Source organism: Malaclemys terrapin, chromosome 10 (genome assembly GCF_027887155.1).
Source record: "Malaclemys terrapin pileata isolate rMalTer1 chromosome 10, rMalTer1.hap1, whole genome shotgun sequence".
Classification (NCBI taxonomy): Eukaryota; Metazoa; Chordata; order Testudines; family Emydidae; genus Malaclemys; species Malaclemys terrapin.
In genome coordinates, this window is record NC_071514.1 from 53334685 (window position 1) to 53350336 (window position 15652).

At 52.5% G+C, this 15652-nt stretch overlaps 1 protein-coding gene across 3 annotated transcripts in view; it reads left to right on the forward strand.

Moving 5' to 3' along the window:
* The first annotated feature begins 9722 nt into the window (after positions 1-9722).
* The window catches only part of TFAP4 (transcription factor AP-4), a 38688-nt gene continuing 32758 nt past the window's right edge, over positions 9723-15652 (forward strand). For 2 of the 3 annotated variants that reach the window (XM_054042561.1, XM_054042563.1), the window contains exon 1: positions 9723-9905. In XM_054042561.1, coding sequence (XP_053898536.1) covers positions 9817-9905 — 89 coding nt within the window. In that variant the 5' untranslated portion in view covers positions 9723-9816. The remainder of the gene's footprint in view (positions 9906-15652) is intronic. The other variant, XM_054042564.1, reaches the window with a different exon arrangement.

Here is a 15652-nt window from a genome sequence, read left to right on the forward strand (position 1 = left end):
CTATTCCTCTAGTTCTGGGGTCTCCTCTGGGCACATGCTGCCAGTTCTGATAAATTCTGGTTTTTGTTCTTTGAGGTGGGCCCATGCTCATGACCTGTAGGCTGAGACCCCATGAACTTACTTCCCGGGAGATGTGAACCACCTGGTTCCAAGGCCGAGCATTTGGACGGGGTCTGTGCCCAAGAATCTTACGCATCTCCTGCCTGGCATAGCTGGGCAGATCCAGAACAGAGGTCATCTGCTCTCCACTCAGAAATCCTGCTGGGCGGGGAGTCCGGGGCCGGGGAGTCCTGAGCACTAACACAGCCATCCCCTGCTGCAGAGAGCCAGAACCCCCCCGCCTGCAGCAACACACTGGGTGCAGGAGTGAGAGACCACAAAGACCACACTGGATGCAGGAGTGTGAGACCTTGCCAGCGACTTAACCCCTTCAGTGCCTTAGGGGGACAGACAGTACCCACTGGATGAAGGGAAGCTCTCTGGGTGCTGTGGACAAACAGGAACCCAGGTGTTCTGCTGCCTCCCCGTTTCTAGCACCACTTCAAACCGGGAGCGACCAAAAGTCTGATGCGTCCAGTGGCTGTTTGTGGCCTCCGTCAACTGAACTTGTGGTGGCAGGCCTGGTCCCAGGGGCTATTTGTATGCAGTACGGGCCACCGGCTCAAGGCCTCCTCGGCAGGAAGTGGCCAAGGACCAAATTGGCCCTGGAGCCTGAACTCACCGCTCCCATGAGGTCAGGGCTGAGCAGATTGGGAACAGGCTGGGTAGGGGGCAAGCTTGGCCACATGGAGAAACCAAGGATTTGGTCTCCGGGGCTGCGGAGCCAGCACTAAAGAGACAAGGGGGGACGACGGCTGCTGGGGAGAGAGAGGAGCGATCATGGGATGGCCACGGCTACTACATGGCACACAAGCCGGCACTAATACCCGTACAAGACTAGCCTGGCTGTCTGGTAGATGTGACTATATGCACAGGTGTGGGCTGAGAAGGGTTAAACCCAGCTCCCCCGGGGTGAACCCAGGATCCTGCATTTGGGGGAGTCCCTCCATGGCTGGGGGAGGGAGGTTATCAGGTCTCCAGCACCCCCATCCCTCCTTAAGCTGCATCTCAAAGCGGTGGGCGGTGGCGGGAGGAGGCGGGCACTGTTATCTCCGCCCCCTTCCCCCCTGCCCTTTCTCCATGTCTCCCTGGGGCTGGGGGAGAGGGGTGTTCACAGATTGCCAGGCCCCAGCCGCCTTTCACGGAGGCTGCAGGAGGTTGTTTTTGACAGGTCTCACTTTCTCCCTCTCCCAGCTGCGTCTCACCCTGGGGTTGGGGGGTGTTCAGGAGTGGGTCCCTCCCCATGTGGGGGCACAGCACCAGGCAGGATTTACCTGTTACCAAGAGGGGGCACTGTTGGACTATAGCCAGTGCTCACTTGCTCCCGGCCATCCCATGGGGGCTTTCAAACTTTCCCTGGCAATGATTCTGGGAGAGCAGATTGGGATAGAGCAGATCCAATCCAAGAGAAGGAGGCCTCTAGTCTAGACCATCCATCCCAGCCACTCAGCCCCCAGGAGAGGGATTAGAGAGGCTGCAGCATCCCAGCACTACCAGATCTGCTCCCGCAGCTACTTCTATGCTAAGGGATAGAGGCGGTGAGCATTATAGACAGGCCCTGGCTGAAGAGCTAGGGCTGGACCGACTCCCCTGATTTACCAGCAACCAATGGCAGCTGGTAACACAGGGTTAATGGGGCTAAGCCCCACCCCTTCTGTTATTACTTTAAACAAACACACAGCCCTTTGTGGCAGGTGTGGTGCTGTTCCCCTCCCCCCTCATTGGGCTAGGGAGCAGGGGGTGGCTGATCCAAGCTTCTTCTGCACAGCAAGGGAGAGGCATCAAGCTTCTTCCTCTATGGAAAGCTATAGCAGTGCTGGGAGTGGCATGTACTCCCTTTTTAACCCCCAGCCCCTGAAGAGCAGGTGCAGTGCAGAGAAACAGCTGGGGGAACTGGCCAGGCTGTGATTTCAAGGAGCCAGCCAGCGTTGGTGTCTGTGCCTGAGAAAAGAGAGGGATGGGGGGCTTTTGAACCAGCTATGGGGCAGAAAGGGGCCTGTGACTGTGGGAGGCAGGGGCTCTTGATCTTGCATCTGGCAGGAAGTCTGGGAGCAGAGTGGGATGGGGCTGTGGACTCATTTTTCAGGAGGAAGAGCAGCAGGAGTCAGATAAGCCCCATGTTCTGTAATTGGTTGATTTGGGGCCAGAAATATTTTCACGGGGGGTGGTAGCTGCCTGCCAGCCCCAGTACTTATCCAGCACTTATCCTGTCTCTGCTTGCCACTGGTACCAGGTGGAATGGGCATCCGGGGTAAGGGAAAGGAGAGCAAGCTGCAAAGCGTTCTCCGGCTTCTATTAAAAGGGCACCACTGCAGGAGATTCAACTAAGGAGCCTTTTGGGGATTGGCCAGCTTTGTCTGTGGGCCAGCCTGTGGCTGGAGGAGACTATCAAGGCCCCTTGGAGGGCTGCATGGAAGGGGTTGGAGTTGAGACCCAGTTGTGGTGGCTGGTCCCAGGTTTGGACCCTAAAGTGCCTCTGACAACTAACGGGCCAGGGGGGCGCTGTGCTGGGGATGTTGTTGCTCATGGATGTTCCAAGGAACGTGACTGGAGCCACTGGCCCGGATACACAGACGTGCTTCTGAACTCTTTGCAGGTTTGTGCAGCACTTTTCTACAACATAAAGACCCTCTTGCCTTGCCACTCCTGGCCTTGTGCTGGCTTGTAAGCACTGGGAGAGCACAAAGCCATAGTGATGGGACATAGTCCCCAGGCCCTCTCCTTTATCCCTGCTCGGCCAGCATGTGACTTTCTAGATCCTCTGCCATGTCCTAACTAAGGAAGTATTTGCCCTGCCTGGTCTGTGCTGTGAATCTGCAGTGCTGAAGAGGATGAGGGGGACAGCTGCAGAGGGTATCAAATGTAAAGGCCGTGGCAGAACATTTACTGTGCCCCTAATTACATCCTTCCTGGGTCTCTACCTGTGAGTTGTTGCAGTTTAATGGGGCTGCATCCAGCCCTGCCTGTGAGGAGAGGAGCGACTGACTGATGCCTTTTCGGTGCCCGTTCTAAGGATTCATTCTAAGAGACCGGGTGCCTGGGGGCCACGTGGGATGGGGGTGGAAGGGCCTGGAACTGCTCTCCGAACCGCTGCACGCTGAGACGTGCTTGCCACTAGAGAGAGACGATTTCTGTGCAAAAGGCTCAGGTGCATCTTTCTTATGTCTTCACTTGATAGCCGGGCTCTTTGGAAAGATCCAAGCGCTTCCTCCGAGCAAAGGACGATGGAGTTTTCATCAGGCTAATGTGGCAGTGGAAATGTGGCAATGCCAACATCATCCCAGTCTGCTGGGGCAGCCACAAAATACCAGGGGTCAGGGATCAGGTCAGAGGGTAAAAGATCGGCTGAGCAGGGCCAGCATGCCCCACCGTGATAGCATTCTTTGGGCTACCAGATGATGTGTACATGGCAAGCAGAAACTCAGGGCAGCGAGTCTACAGGCTCGGGCTCCGGTGCTAAAAATAGCCCAAGCCGAACATCTACACAGCTCTGAAGCTTAGGGAGAGGGCTGGCCTGAGCTGCAGCCCAAGCCCAAATATCCACACAACTATTTGTAGTGCCGTAGAGCAAGCCCGGATCTGTAGACTTGCTGCCATTGGTTTCTGTTTGCCATGTAGGCCTCCCCCCGGTGACCTCCAATGTTGAACTCTGATGTCTCATCATGTCCTTATAGCTAACAGGCCTGACTGGAGCTTCGTTCCCAGCTGCCACCATCCTGAGCTTTAATGAATGTATTTACCAGCTGCCCACATGATGCCTAACTCTTGCCAGTGCTCAACTGAAAAGAACCCACAAATTGAGAAATAGTTTAACCTTCTATTGTTACATGGGAAGAAAATGCTGTAATCTCTCTGGGTTCGCTGGTGATTCCTGTGCTGCTCTTGTGGCTTAGGCTGTCTCCAGAAACCCTTCAGGGAATTTCTTATTTTTACTTAAGAAAATCTTTGTAGTTCAGCTGCTGTTGAACAGTTTCCAGTGAGGACACTGGACTTTTCCATGAGTCTATTGTCAGAGACGGAGAATCCTCCACGACCCTTGGCAAATTATTCCAATGGTTAATTACTTTCACTGTTAAAAATTGGCTCCTTATTTTGGGTCTGAATTTATCTAGCTTCAACTTTCAGCCATTGTATCATGTTATATTTTGCTCTGCTAGTTTGAAAAGCCCATTATTAAATATTTGTTCCCTACATAGGTACTTATAGACTGTGATCAAGTCAACCTTGAACCTTTTCTTTGTTAAACTAAGGAGACTGAGCTCCTTCAATCTATCGCTATAAGATAGGTTTTCTAATCCTTTAATTGTTCTCATGGCTTTTCTCTGAACCCTCTCCAATTTATCAAAACGTGGGGGAAAGGCCCTTCTAAAGGGAATTCACAGGCTGCTGTGGGGCATGTTCCTATAGATCTGCCAATGTGCATCATCTCTCACCTGGAGGACTGCTGCTATGGCAGACAGGAGAGCTCAGTTTCCATGGGGACTCAATCACTTGTCTCTCTGAGATGACCAACAAGGGATACCCCTTGGAGTGGTGTGTGCTTTTTATTGTGGACATCTCTGTGTTAAGAATTGGACTGAGGCCTGCCAACTCTTTAGCAGCCTGGGTGAATGCCATTAGAAGGTGACGACTCTCAGTCACTCCCTGCCTGGGATGACTTTGAACTGAGAACCTATTAAAGACAGGCTTTAATAGCAGTCCCCAGAGCAAGCCAGTAATGTCCCCAAAGCCTTGTTAAACAATGGGCCTTAGGTTCTTAATTTGTACTTAAAACTCCCATTGAAACTCTTGAGAACAGATCTTGGAATCTGGGCCACTGTGAACAAATTGAACTGGCTGGCCTGTAAGAGGGAATGAGATGCCATTCTAAAGATTAGCTACCCTGCATGCCGAAGTTGTTTAGATACATATAATGAATTTTTGGAATAAATAACTTCTTAGTTGATCTGGTATTATAGGAATAATAACCTGACACCATCATCTGAAATTAGGCAGCTGCTTTTCTGTTGCTTATCCAGAGGCTGAACAGGAAAGAAAGTGGCAGTACGCTACTAGTAGTGAGAGCAAGTGTTCGTTCTCTTCCTTTTCCCAGGACTTTTTGTCTCTGCACTTCTCTTCTGTCTTTCTCCCACATTCCCTGCTGTTATCTTTGTATTTCTCCACTCCAGTTTTTACTTTTTCCTGATTTGTCACTTTTTTTTTTTTTTTTTTTTTTTTTTTTTTACACTCTCCTCCCCCTTTCTTGCCTCTTTGCCAGGCTCAATGTTAGAGATTGCAGCAGGGAACTGACTAATCCTAAACCCTGATCCTGCTGCACAGACTTGCCAGCATGCTTAACTTCATGCACTGTAAGTAGTTCTGTTGACTTAATTGAAGCTACTCAGTGCATAAAGTTAAGCATGCACACATTACCAACTCTTGTGATATTTGGTAGTTTTGGTTTTTCTTAAGGCACCAGCTTTAAGAGAATCTCAGCTGTCACTTAAAAAGTCTAACTCTTCCGATTGCAGAGAAAAGCTTGTAAATGTGACCTCTATAGGCTCAACAGAAAGCAAATAAAAAGTATCCACAGTGCATTATTTATTTAAGCCAATTTCATGATCTTCTGGGGCCTCACTCATGATTTTTGAATATACTATGCATACATCTTAGCAGGGTCAGGATTTAGGATTGTTCGTTTTTTCTCCTGCATCAAACTCCCTACACACTGAGCTGTATTATTACAAAGGGAAACCGGCTTAGTCAGTTTCTGCATAAAGCTGAACTAGATGCAATAGGAAACTGACTAGGATTAGTCAATTTCCCTTGGCCTCCACCTCCCCTGTTGCTGGGCTCATCTTAGATCTGCCCCCTCCCCCAACTTCGTCTCCTCCCTTCCAGCTGCTGAGCAGCAATGTGAAATTAAGACTATTAATTTGCAGGGGGAATCTGCAAAGTTTCAGTACATTTTACCAGCCTCTGGCACCACCTGTTCCTCTTCCTTCATCAGTGGGGCTAGTTCTTGTTTTCACACTTGATGTTTATATCACAAGAAGTTTGATATGACTGAGGCTATGTCTACACTACAGAGGTGATGCTGGCGGTGCCCTGGAGTTAGACACTGTTTATGCTGACAAGTTTTTCTGCTGCTGTAGGAACACCATCTCCCTGAACAATGCCAGCGATGCTGACAGAAATACTCTTGGGTCTTGCTGCATCTACACTGCGGGGCTTCAGGGGTTCTGTCATCTGAGGTGTGGTTTTTTTCACACCCTGATCAACATAGCTATGCGGGTACAAATTTTAAGTGTAAACCAAGCCTGAGTCTAACCACCACTGATTTGACTCATATTCACCTATGTTACAGGGTTAGTTGCTTACCCCAAGAGCGCCTTTCTGTAACCTATTGCTATTTCTTGCTACTGTGGAATAGCTGTGTCCAGTCTTGGCTTCACTAACATTACTACAATATTACAGTCCTGTCCAAACACATGTACCTACTGCTGGAGAAAAGACCTACCACTGGAGTTTGTGTTAACATGCAAATTTTGAGAGAAACAACAGCCAATTCTCTGGCATCGTTAATTGGACACCTGTATTAACAGCTGGAAACTGTTTTCACAACATGGCTAGCAATTCAATTCCAACTCTATTTCTTTGATCTAGTGGTCAGGGCCATTGTCTGAGAGTCAGAAATTGGAAGAATTATTCCTAACTCTGTCATTAGCTATATGATCTTGCACAAGACCCAACCAACGTACCCCAGTTTATCCATCTGTTACTTGGGGATGCTGCTTACCTAAGAGGAGTGGAATTTATTGTATAGTGGTTTGTCCAAAGATAATCTGAATTTCAAAGTTGGTGTCAAACAAAGTCTTTCACAGTTTTTTTTTCTCTCTCTCTCGCACACGCACACATACACACTCACTCTCTCTGTGTATGTTAACTTGTATGGAATACTGTGTCCCTCTCTCAAGGGGAAGTACTGTATGTACCTTATCTTCTTTAAAATCCCTGGATACACTGACTGGAGCCTCTTACATGAGATGGAAAATTAAAACTGGCTGAGTTTCTCTGGCCTGGCTACATAAGGAAATTAGGTTGGTATAACTACATTGCTCAAGGCTGTGAAAAATCCACACTCCTGAGTAAGGCCGTTAAACCCACCAAATCCCAGGTGTAGATAGCACTAGCTACCACCTCTGGGGGAGATAGATGAACTATGCTGACAGGGGAACCCCACCTATTGGCATAGGTAGTGTCTTCACTGAAGCACTACAGCAGCCCTGCTTTAAGTGTAGACAGGCCCTAAGTTATCATCATCAACAACAGCTGAGAACAGGTCTTCTGTAGCACTCCTCATTCTCAAAGTGCTTTACTAAAGAGGTCAGTAGCATTAACCCCATGTTGTGGGGAAACTAAGGCACAGAGCAGGGACATGACTTGCCCAAGATCTCCCTGTGTCTGCTGTGTATAGTAGCCAAATCTCCTGAGTGCTAGTTTGGTGCTCTATCCATTAGGCTGCACTGCCTCCCACTGTGCACACCTTGGGGAGAACAGGTATGGCATTCCTCTCCTCTTGTTTTACCCCTCCTCCCCCTATGTAGTTGGGGGCCCAGCTATCTCAGCATAGGAGTTCAGCAAAGCAGAGCAGGGCACATCTGCTACTTTCTCCTGTTTCAGGCTCCCAAGGGCCCTGAGGTGGAAGGCTGGCCTTCATGCACAGCCTGGCCTTGCCTATTGGTCTGGTCAGTCTGTGGGGGAGAGACACACAGGACAAGTTTCCTCCTCACACCTGCTAGTCAGACAAACAACAAAGCAGCCTGCGGCTGGCTGGGTGCTAGAGGGATCCCTGGCATACTGGTAGCTGAGGATGGTGGTAGTTAAAGGGGAATGCAGTGACATCACCAGGGTGCAGGGTACAGCCAGGGCACAGTATGTACAGTGGGTAGAGCCAGGCCTTAGCAGGGTAGGAGCACAGTGCTGGGGCAATGATCTCTTGCTGATGTCCGCTCACCCCCTCCTCGAGTTGATAGGCACAGATTCCCTGCCCCCGGATGGGCTGGAAGCGAAGATCCCACCTAAGGCCTGGCAACTGGCACAGCCAGGCAGTAAGGAAGGTGGGGGCTAGGAAAGGGGGCTCCCCAGGCAGGTGAGTGGCCCTGGGGAGGAAAGGTATGCACTCCAGGACATGCCTCTGGAGATTGATCCTAGGCAGTCCCTGTAATAGACATGGGGCTGGAGCAGGATTCAAACTGTGGGAGGCTCTGGCCTGGTGCACCAGCCCCCAGCTTCACGCTGCCACCCCGGGGAGCAGGGTGGGGAGAGAACCGGGCTGGCACCCTCTGCCCTGGGAAGGGTGATCCTGAGGCAGACAGGGGCAGGCCCAAGTGTGGGGTTAGGGCTCCGGCGATCCCTGCAGCGCGGTGCGAGCTGGAGGGCGGGATGCCGGCCGGGGGCCAGGAAGGTGCTTTCCGCAAGGGGGCGGCGCTGCGGCCTGTTCCCGAGCTCCTGCAGGGCCCACCCGCGCGGGGAGCCGAGCGCGGCCCAGCGGCTCTGGACGCTGCTAGTATAGGGCCAAAGCGCCCTGCGTCGCTCCGGCCCGGCCCACTCAGCCGGGGGAGGCGCCGCTCTGGGCGGGCCGAATCGGCACCGCCCCCGTCGGGGCTCCCCGGATCGCGGCTGGGCTGAGCTGTTCAGCTGCTCGCCAGCGGCTACCCCGGGCCGGGCGGTGTCACTGCCGAGCGAGCCCGCGGGGACCGGGCACGGGCCACCCTGGCCGTGCCGGACACGGACCAGTGCAGGGGGACTCCCCCAGCGCAGACGCGCGCTACCGCCTCCATTCCCGGGGCAGCTCTGGCTCTGGGTCCCCTCCCCGGCCGTGCAATGTGCCCGATCGGCCATGCATCCTCTCCCCCATGTGCTGAGCCAGCCCTTCCCCTCCCCCGCCTCCCACCCAGGTGCGGGGCAAGCCCTATCCCTTTTCCCCCCGTGCGGGACCAGTCCTACCCCTTCACCCCCACCCCATGTGTGGAGTCGACCCTGCCTCGTGTGCATCGCCCCATCTGCAGGGCTAATCACCCCCCTTCCCCACCGTGCATTGACACCTCCCCGTCCGGGGCCAGCCTCCCCCCCTTCACCGCGTGCATCCCCCCAATGTGTGCCCACCCCTGCCCGTGCATTCCCCCCCCCCCCCCCCCCATGTGCGGGGCCAGCCCAACGCCTCTCTCCCACTCCCCCGTGCGGGGCTAGCCCTACCCCTTTCCGCCTCGTGCATTTCCTTTACCCCCCGCCCCCCCATGTGTGGGGCCGACCCTGCCTCGTGCATCCCCCCCATACGCAGGGCCGGCTCTGCCCCTCCCCCCGGTCGTGCATCCCCCGCCCCCCTTGGCTGCTCCGGGCCCCGCTTGCCAAGCTGTCAGCTGATGGGCCGCATCACCCCGTAGTGGCGCAGGGAGCCGGGCAGCCCGGGCGCGGGTGGGGGCGACGCTGGGGCGCGGGCTGCGGCGGGGTCGCTGCGGGGCGGTGGCGCGGCACTGCGGGGGGGGTGCGAGGGGGCGGTGGAGGCCGCGGGGGCGGCGCGGAGGGGGCCGGGGCGGCGGCAAATAGTCCTTTGTTTACATGGGCCGGTGGCTGGCGGAGGCGGCGCCGCCGGGGGAGGGAGCGCTGCGCTCGCACCAGCTGTTTCCCGCCTTGAGCGGCAGAGGCGCGGCGCGCTCAGCTGGGGCCGGTTCCCGCATGGAGTACTTCATGGTGCCCGCGCAGAAGGTGCCCGCGCTGCAGCACTTCAGGAAGTCAGAGAAGGAGGTGATCGGCGGGCTCTGCAGGTGGGTGCCGCCCGCGCGCACCGGGGGGCTCGCGGGGCGCGGGCCGGACGGCGCGGCTTGCCGGAGCACGTGGGGCCGCGCGTGGCGCTGAAGCCCGGGGCCGCGTGCGGGGCCCGGCGGGAGCACCGCGCCGCCGGGCTGTGGCGGGTCCCCCCTCCCCCCGGACCGGGGTGCGGGCCGGGCCGTGTGTGCCCTGCCTGCCGGCCGCATGTTGGGGGAGCTTTAAAGGGGGGTGTGTTTACTACGGGGCCTGGCCGTGACTCGGCAGCCCTCCCGCGGGGGGCGGGCCCGCGCGCCGGGGCCGCCGGGACATGTAGTGCGACGGCCGGGGCCCTGTGGGGAATGTAGGCGCCCGGCCACGCTGCCCCACACAAAGCGGGCCCGGCCCTGGCGGACGCGTGGGCCGAGTGCCGCGGCGGAGCGAGGAACTGCCTGTTCCCCGCGGGGGTTGCAGCGCCCCGGCCCACGCGTGCGCGGCCCACGGTGCGTGCAGCAGCTGGTAGGGGCGGGCCCAACCGCCGCTCGCCACAGGCTGCGGGGAAGGAGCGGGCCCGGCCCAGCAGCGTGGCCATGTGGCCGCTCCGGCGGACTGTGTTGGGCAGGTGCCTCCGGCGGCCCCGTGCCCTCTGCTTGGAGGGTTGGTTACAGCCCGGGCCCCTGCGCCCCGAACGAGCCCGGAGCCGCGTGCGGGCTGCACGTGGAGATGCACTCCCCGCTGGGCCGGGGACACAGCCCGCGGGCAGCACCACTGTGCGGGGCCGGGAGTACCCATTGAACCTGTGTCGGGGCCACCTGGGGAGGCAGGAATGGTACCACTCAAAGCTGGTTTTCTTTCACCCCCCTCCCCCTGGCACATTAATGCCCCCCTGTATATTTGGACCTTGGAGATCCACTGTTGGTTGACTAAGTTAAACAGCATCGCTATGGCAAGAACAGTGGGGAAACTCTCCCAGTGTCTCCAGAAAGATGTTCCATTTACAAATTGGGGACATGCAACTTACCAGCTGTATGGATACTGGTAAGGTCTAAACGGATGTGCTAAGTAAGGCTCCAGAAAGTCCTTTTCATCATCATCTTTCACACTCTTGCCCATCTTAGTGGCCTGGAGGGATTCGCTGTATAGAAAGAGTTGGACTCTTACACTTGTATACTAATCTTCAGAATGAAAACTGAGAGGGAAGTAGCCAGAATACACAAATGCTGTAACTAACTTGGATCCATTTACAAAGGGGGACCTGCTATTGAGCAGCTTGCATCATGAGAAGGAAATTGTCCTGTATGCTATTGTAAATATTGAGGATCACAATTTAGTGTAGTCTTTGCCATATGAATTGCTTCACACCTTAGCATAAACTAATACATATATATATTTAAAAAGTACCTTCAGGATATTATCTTAATTGTGGGAGCAGCACTAAAATATAAGCTTCTCTCTGCCTACAGGATGCTGGCTTTATTTAAAATGTCTCACAGCTGGCCTATTTCCTACTCAAATATCGGTGCTGGATAGGTGGTGATGGCCATCTTTAGTTAACCACAGGGGAGATTCAAACCTGTGTTTGAAGGCCTGCCCAGAAGGGTGCCACCAACAGTATTCTTAAAGAGAACAGGAGTACTTGTGGCACCTTAGGGTACATCTATACTACAGCGGGGAGTCGATTTAAGATACGCAAATTCAGCTACGTGAATAGCGTAGCTGAATTCGACGTATCGCAGCCGACTTACCCCGTTGTGAGGACGGCGGCAAAATCGACTTCTGCGGCTTTTTGTCGGCGGCGCTTACTACCACCTCTGCTGGTGGAGTTAGAGCGCCGATTCGGGGATCGATTGTCGCGTCCTGACGGGACGCGATAAATCAATCCCCGAGAGGTCGATTTCTACCCGCCGATTCAGGCGGGTAGTATAGACCAGACCTTAGAGACTAACAAATTTTGTTAGTCTCTAAGGTGCCACAAGTACTCCTGTTCTTTTTACGGATACAGACTAACATGCCTGCTACTCTGAAACCTGTCAGTATTCTTTCTGTGGCTCATTAAGCTTTCTAGAAGTTTAGGATAGGAAAAAGGAATCCTTCCATGAGCACCTTGAAGCTGTATTCATCTAGAACAGTGGTTCTCAACCAGGGGTCCAGGGGCCACGAGCAGGTTTTAGGGGATCCGCCAAGCAGGACCAGTGTTAGACTCGCTGGGGCCCAGGGCAGAAAGCCTAAGCCCAGCTGTGCAGGGCTGAAGCCCAGGGCCCTGAGCCTGCCACCTGAGGCTGAAGCAGAAGCCTGAGCAACTGTGTGAGGCGCCCTGTGGCAATTGCTCTGCAGGCTACCCCTGAACGCCAGCCCTGGCTTTTCTATGTAGAAAACAGTTGTTGTGGCACAGGTGGGCTGTGGAGTTTTTATATCATGTCCGGGGAACCTTGGGAAGAAAAAGTTTAAGAACCCCTGATCTAGAATATCATGCTTAGAAGGGCATTGACCATTACTTTGGGTAGAATTTTACAGAACGATGTATTCACTCATCCCCTGGGAAGCTTGAGAATAAAATCTGCATCTTTTCAGTTTCACACACATTAGATAGTTACAGAATAGTTGCCCAAGGGTGTTATTTCTGAATTTTATTTTTTATTGTTGGAGGGAGGGGGGAGCACTGAGATGCATTTGTTTTAGATTAATAAAACCACCACAACTTTTGTGAGAGACAGAACAGGTTTGTATCTTTGCTTTCACTTGGTGATTGTAACATTTTCCACTTGACACCAGGATAACATTAACGTCTTAGACGGTAAGGGGATGACTTCCCATAGTCTGTTTCACTGCTGAAGGAGAAGATGAAGTTCTACTTAAACACCCAGAATGCTGTAGGAAGGGTGTATCCCTAGAGTTCTTTGGAATATCGTGGGTTCGTAGAAACCCTATGATCACTTTCTGTAGGAATTTCATTTTATTCTGAGACTTATTAGTTTGGGTACACTTGTGCAGGAACAACTAGCACTGGTGAGAGTGAACCTGTTTTCAAATACCACCTTCATACTGATGAACAAGTCATTGGTATACAGGTTGGAAGACTGACTACTGCTTACGTCTCCATATCTTCGGTGTCTGGAGACTGGTTTATTGATTAAGTGGGTCTCACACTAAATATATAACTTTAAGAATCTCCAGTGAGAACTCCCTTCAGCTGTTTTATATAGCAGCTTTATTCTGCTGAATAACTAGCCAGTGTTTGTACTTAGCATGCACGTATCTTCCAAGTGAAGTGTGGTTATTTTATTTATTCCCAACTAAATGAGAGCTGAAGTTACAGAGACAAGGAGGGTGGGGACCAAAGTCTGTTGGTGAGAGAGACAAGCTTTCGCGCTTATACAGAGCTCATCTTCAGGTCTGGGTGAAGTTACAGGTATTTCATGATGCTGCCATAGAATTCCCTAATGCTGTGCTGCGAGTTCTAATCCAAGACTCAGTATGTCAACACTGGTTTTTGTCAGTTTCCTCTCCCCTGTAAATGATACGTGGGGCAGAAGTATCAGGAACCCCATGGCAGAATTGGTCCTCTGTCAGAGACTTGAGTGCAATTGGTAGTCTTCTGATCCAGTAGATTAGAGGCTGGTATCGTGCAGGCTGGTTCTAGGCAAGCTTCTTCCTGCCTAGCTGTGTGAAAGAACCTTGCTTCTCATCTGCAGCGTCCTACTCTGCGCTGGATCTCTTTTGAGCAGAGACTGAGTCATATTGAATTGTATTTTTGTGGGGGGCGGGAAGGGGCTATGAATAAATGTCTGAAGGGAGACTCACATGAAAATCCATTGAACTTGCTTTATTTGTGACAGATGTCTAAATCTGCACTCTAGCCTCCCAAGGTAAAAGATCAAGGTACTAACTTCCACTGTCATATTTAATCCACCAGGCTAGCTTCTAAATGCATTTTTCTCTGTTTAGTTCTGTCACTTTTTAAAAAAGTCTTTCCCCAGGAAGAACAGTTTGGGGGAAGGTTATGAGAGGTCCCCGATGAGGAAATGGGCTCTTCCTCTTTCTCTCTTAAGAACCTCTGCTTCCTAGATGGCCCTCTTGAGCCACCTTGGTCTAATTTCCTCATGGGCCAAAGGTTTAGACTCTCCCAGACACAGATAGGAGCTGGGGCTCATACTTGTGCTCAAAGGAAAGCCATAGCGGCCAAATGCAAAACTTCAGGGTTGCACTTGCAAAAAAAATAAAATTAAAATTAAAATAAAGTAGGCATCTGCAATCTGCTCCATCTTTAATATGGGGATGATGATCAGAAAGGCTACAGGCCCAGCTCAGGCCAGAATGGAGCAGATCACTGCCTCGTTAAAGACGAGGATGGCTTCGGATTTTTGGTGTAGAACAGTTGGACTAGTGGGTCTTGTTCCGGCCAAGCCTGGGTTAGAGGAAGTCCTGCTGTCCCACTCGGTGAGGTTGGCCTTCTGGCTTGTGGCCACCGACCAGGGTATTTCTGGACCGATCCAGGGGGAGTTTGTGGGATCACTGGTTTTGTGAGGATGTAGGGTAGGAAAGAGTTAACCTCAATATATGTCAGAGGGGTTGTTATATCCTTCTCTCTTTCGGCAATCTGTTCTTGCCTCCTCATTTCCTGTAATGAGTGGTGTAATCAGAAAGAGTTTGATCCTCTATCCCAATGTAATCCCTTATTCCTCCCCAATATCAGTTTTACTCAGCCATGGCTGTGTTCACAGGAGTTTGTGACCTACCTGCTGTGACTACGATACCTTTGCTCCTTCTCCTCTTTGCTCATCTCGTTCTCCATTTACCTGATGTTTTATCTGCCGCATCAACTGAGGTTTTCGCTGACACTGAGGCTGACAATCCCCAGCGTAGAGCTATAGTGCTGGAGGTGGAGGGCCCCAGACTGGAACTGCCTATGCCACAATTCAGGTTTGAGCGTAAATCTTGTTACTTTCAGGGCACAGTGTAAGATCCCTCCCTCCATACAAGCATCTTCCCCCTCTGCCTCTGTAAAATAGCCTGGCTGCCTTCTCCTAGCTCATACAGTTAAAATGCCCTCTTTCGGACAGGAGCTATGGTGTGGGTTGCAGAGCAAGTTCAGCTCCTATTCTGGACAGTGGCCAAAGTGACTATGTATGTGCCTATATTCTGCAATGTTGAGTAGATTCAAGATGCAGCTGGATAAATGGCTTTTCCCAAGCCGACTTAACCCTTCTCAGCCCAGGGATACTTATTTACCCCTCTTCTCCCCCCCCACCCCCCCCAAGTATAAAGTGGAGGTGGAATTCTTGTTACTCTGCTTCTGCCTCATCACTTATTGTCTCTGATGCAGAGTGTAGGGCTGCATTGCTGTTCTGATGAACCTCAAGGAGTAAATGACCCCACGCTCCCCTGCTAGCAACCAGGTCCTGCTTGTGTGTCCCGGAATCCTTTGTGGCATGTCACCTAGCACTGCAGGAGTCTAGATTTAGTGACTTATGGGATGCCCTTGGCATCTGAGGAGAATTCAGTTGTGACTGTTGACTGTACTTCATCAGGAAATGAAGGAATGCCTGGGGTCATGCTAGGCCCTTCTCCAACATCCCCAATGCAACCAGTTCTGTCAGCTTTCTTGGAGATAAGTTGTGAGCCCGCTGCAATATCCAATCTGAGGGATCCATTTTTGGCTGGTCCATTTCATCACTGTTGTCTCTTCCCCCAGAGAAGGTGATTCGTGCTGTGTGAGCTCAGAGACTGGCTTCTTAGCATGTAGAAATAAGATGACTGTTCCCATGGG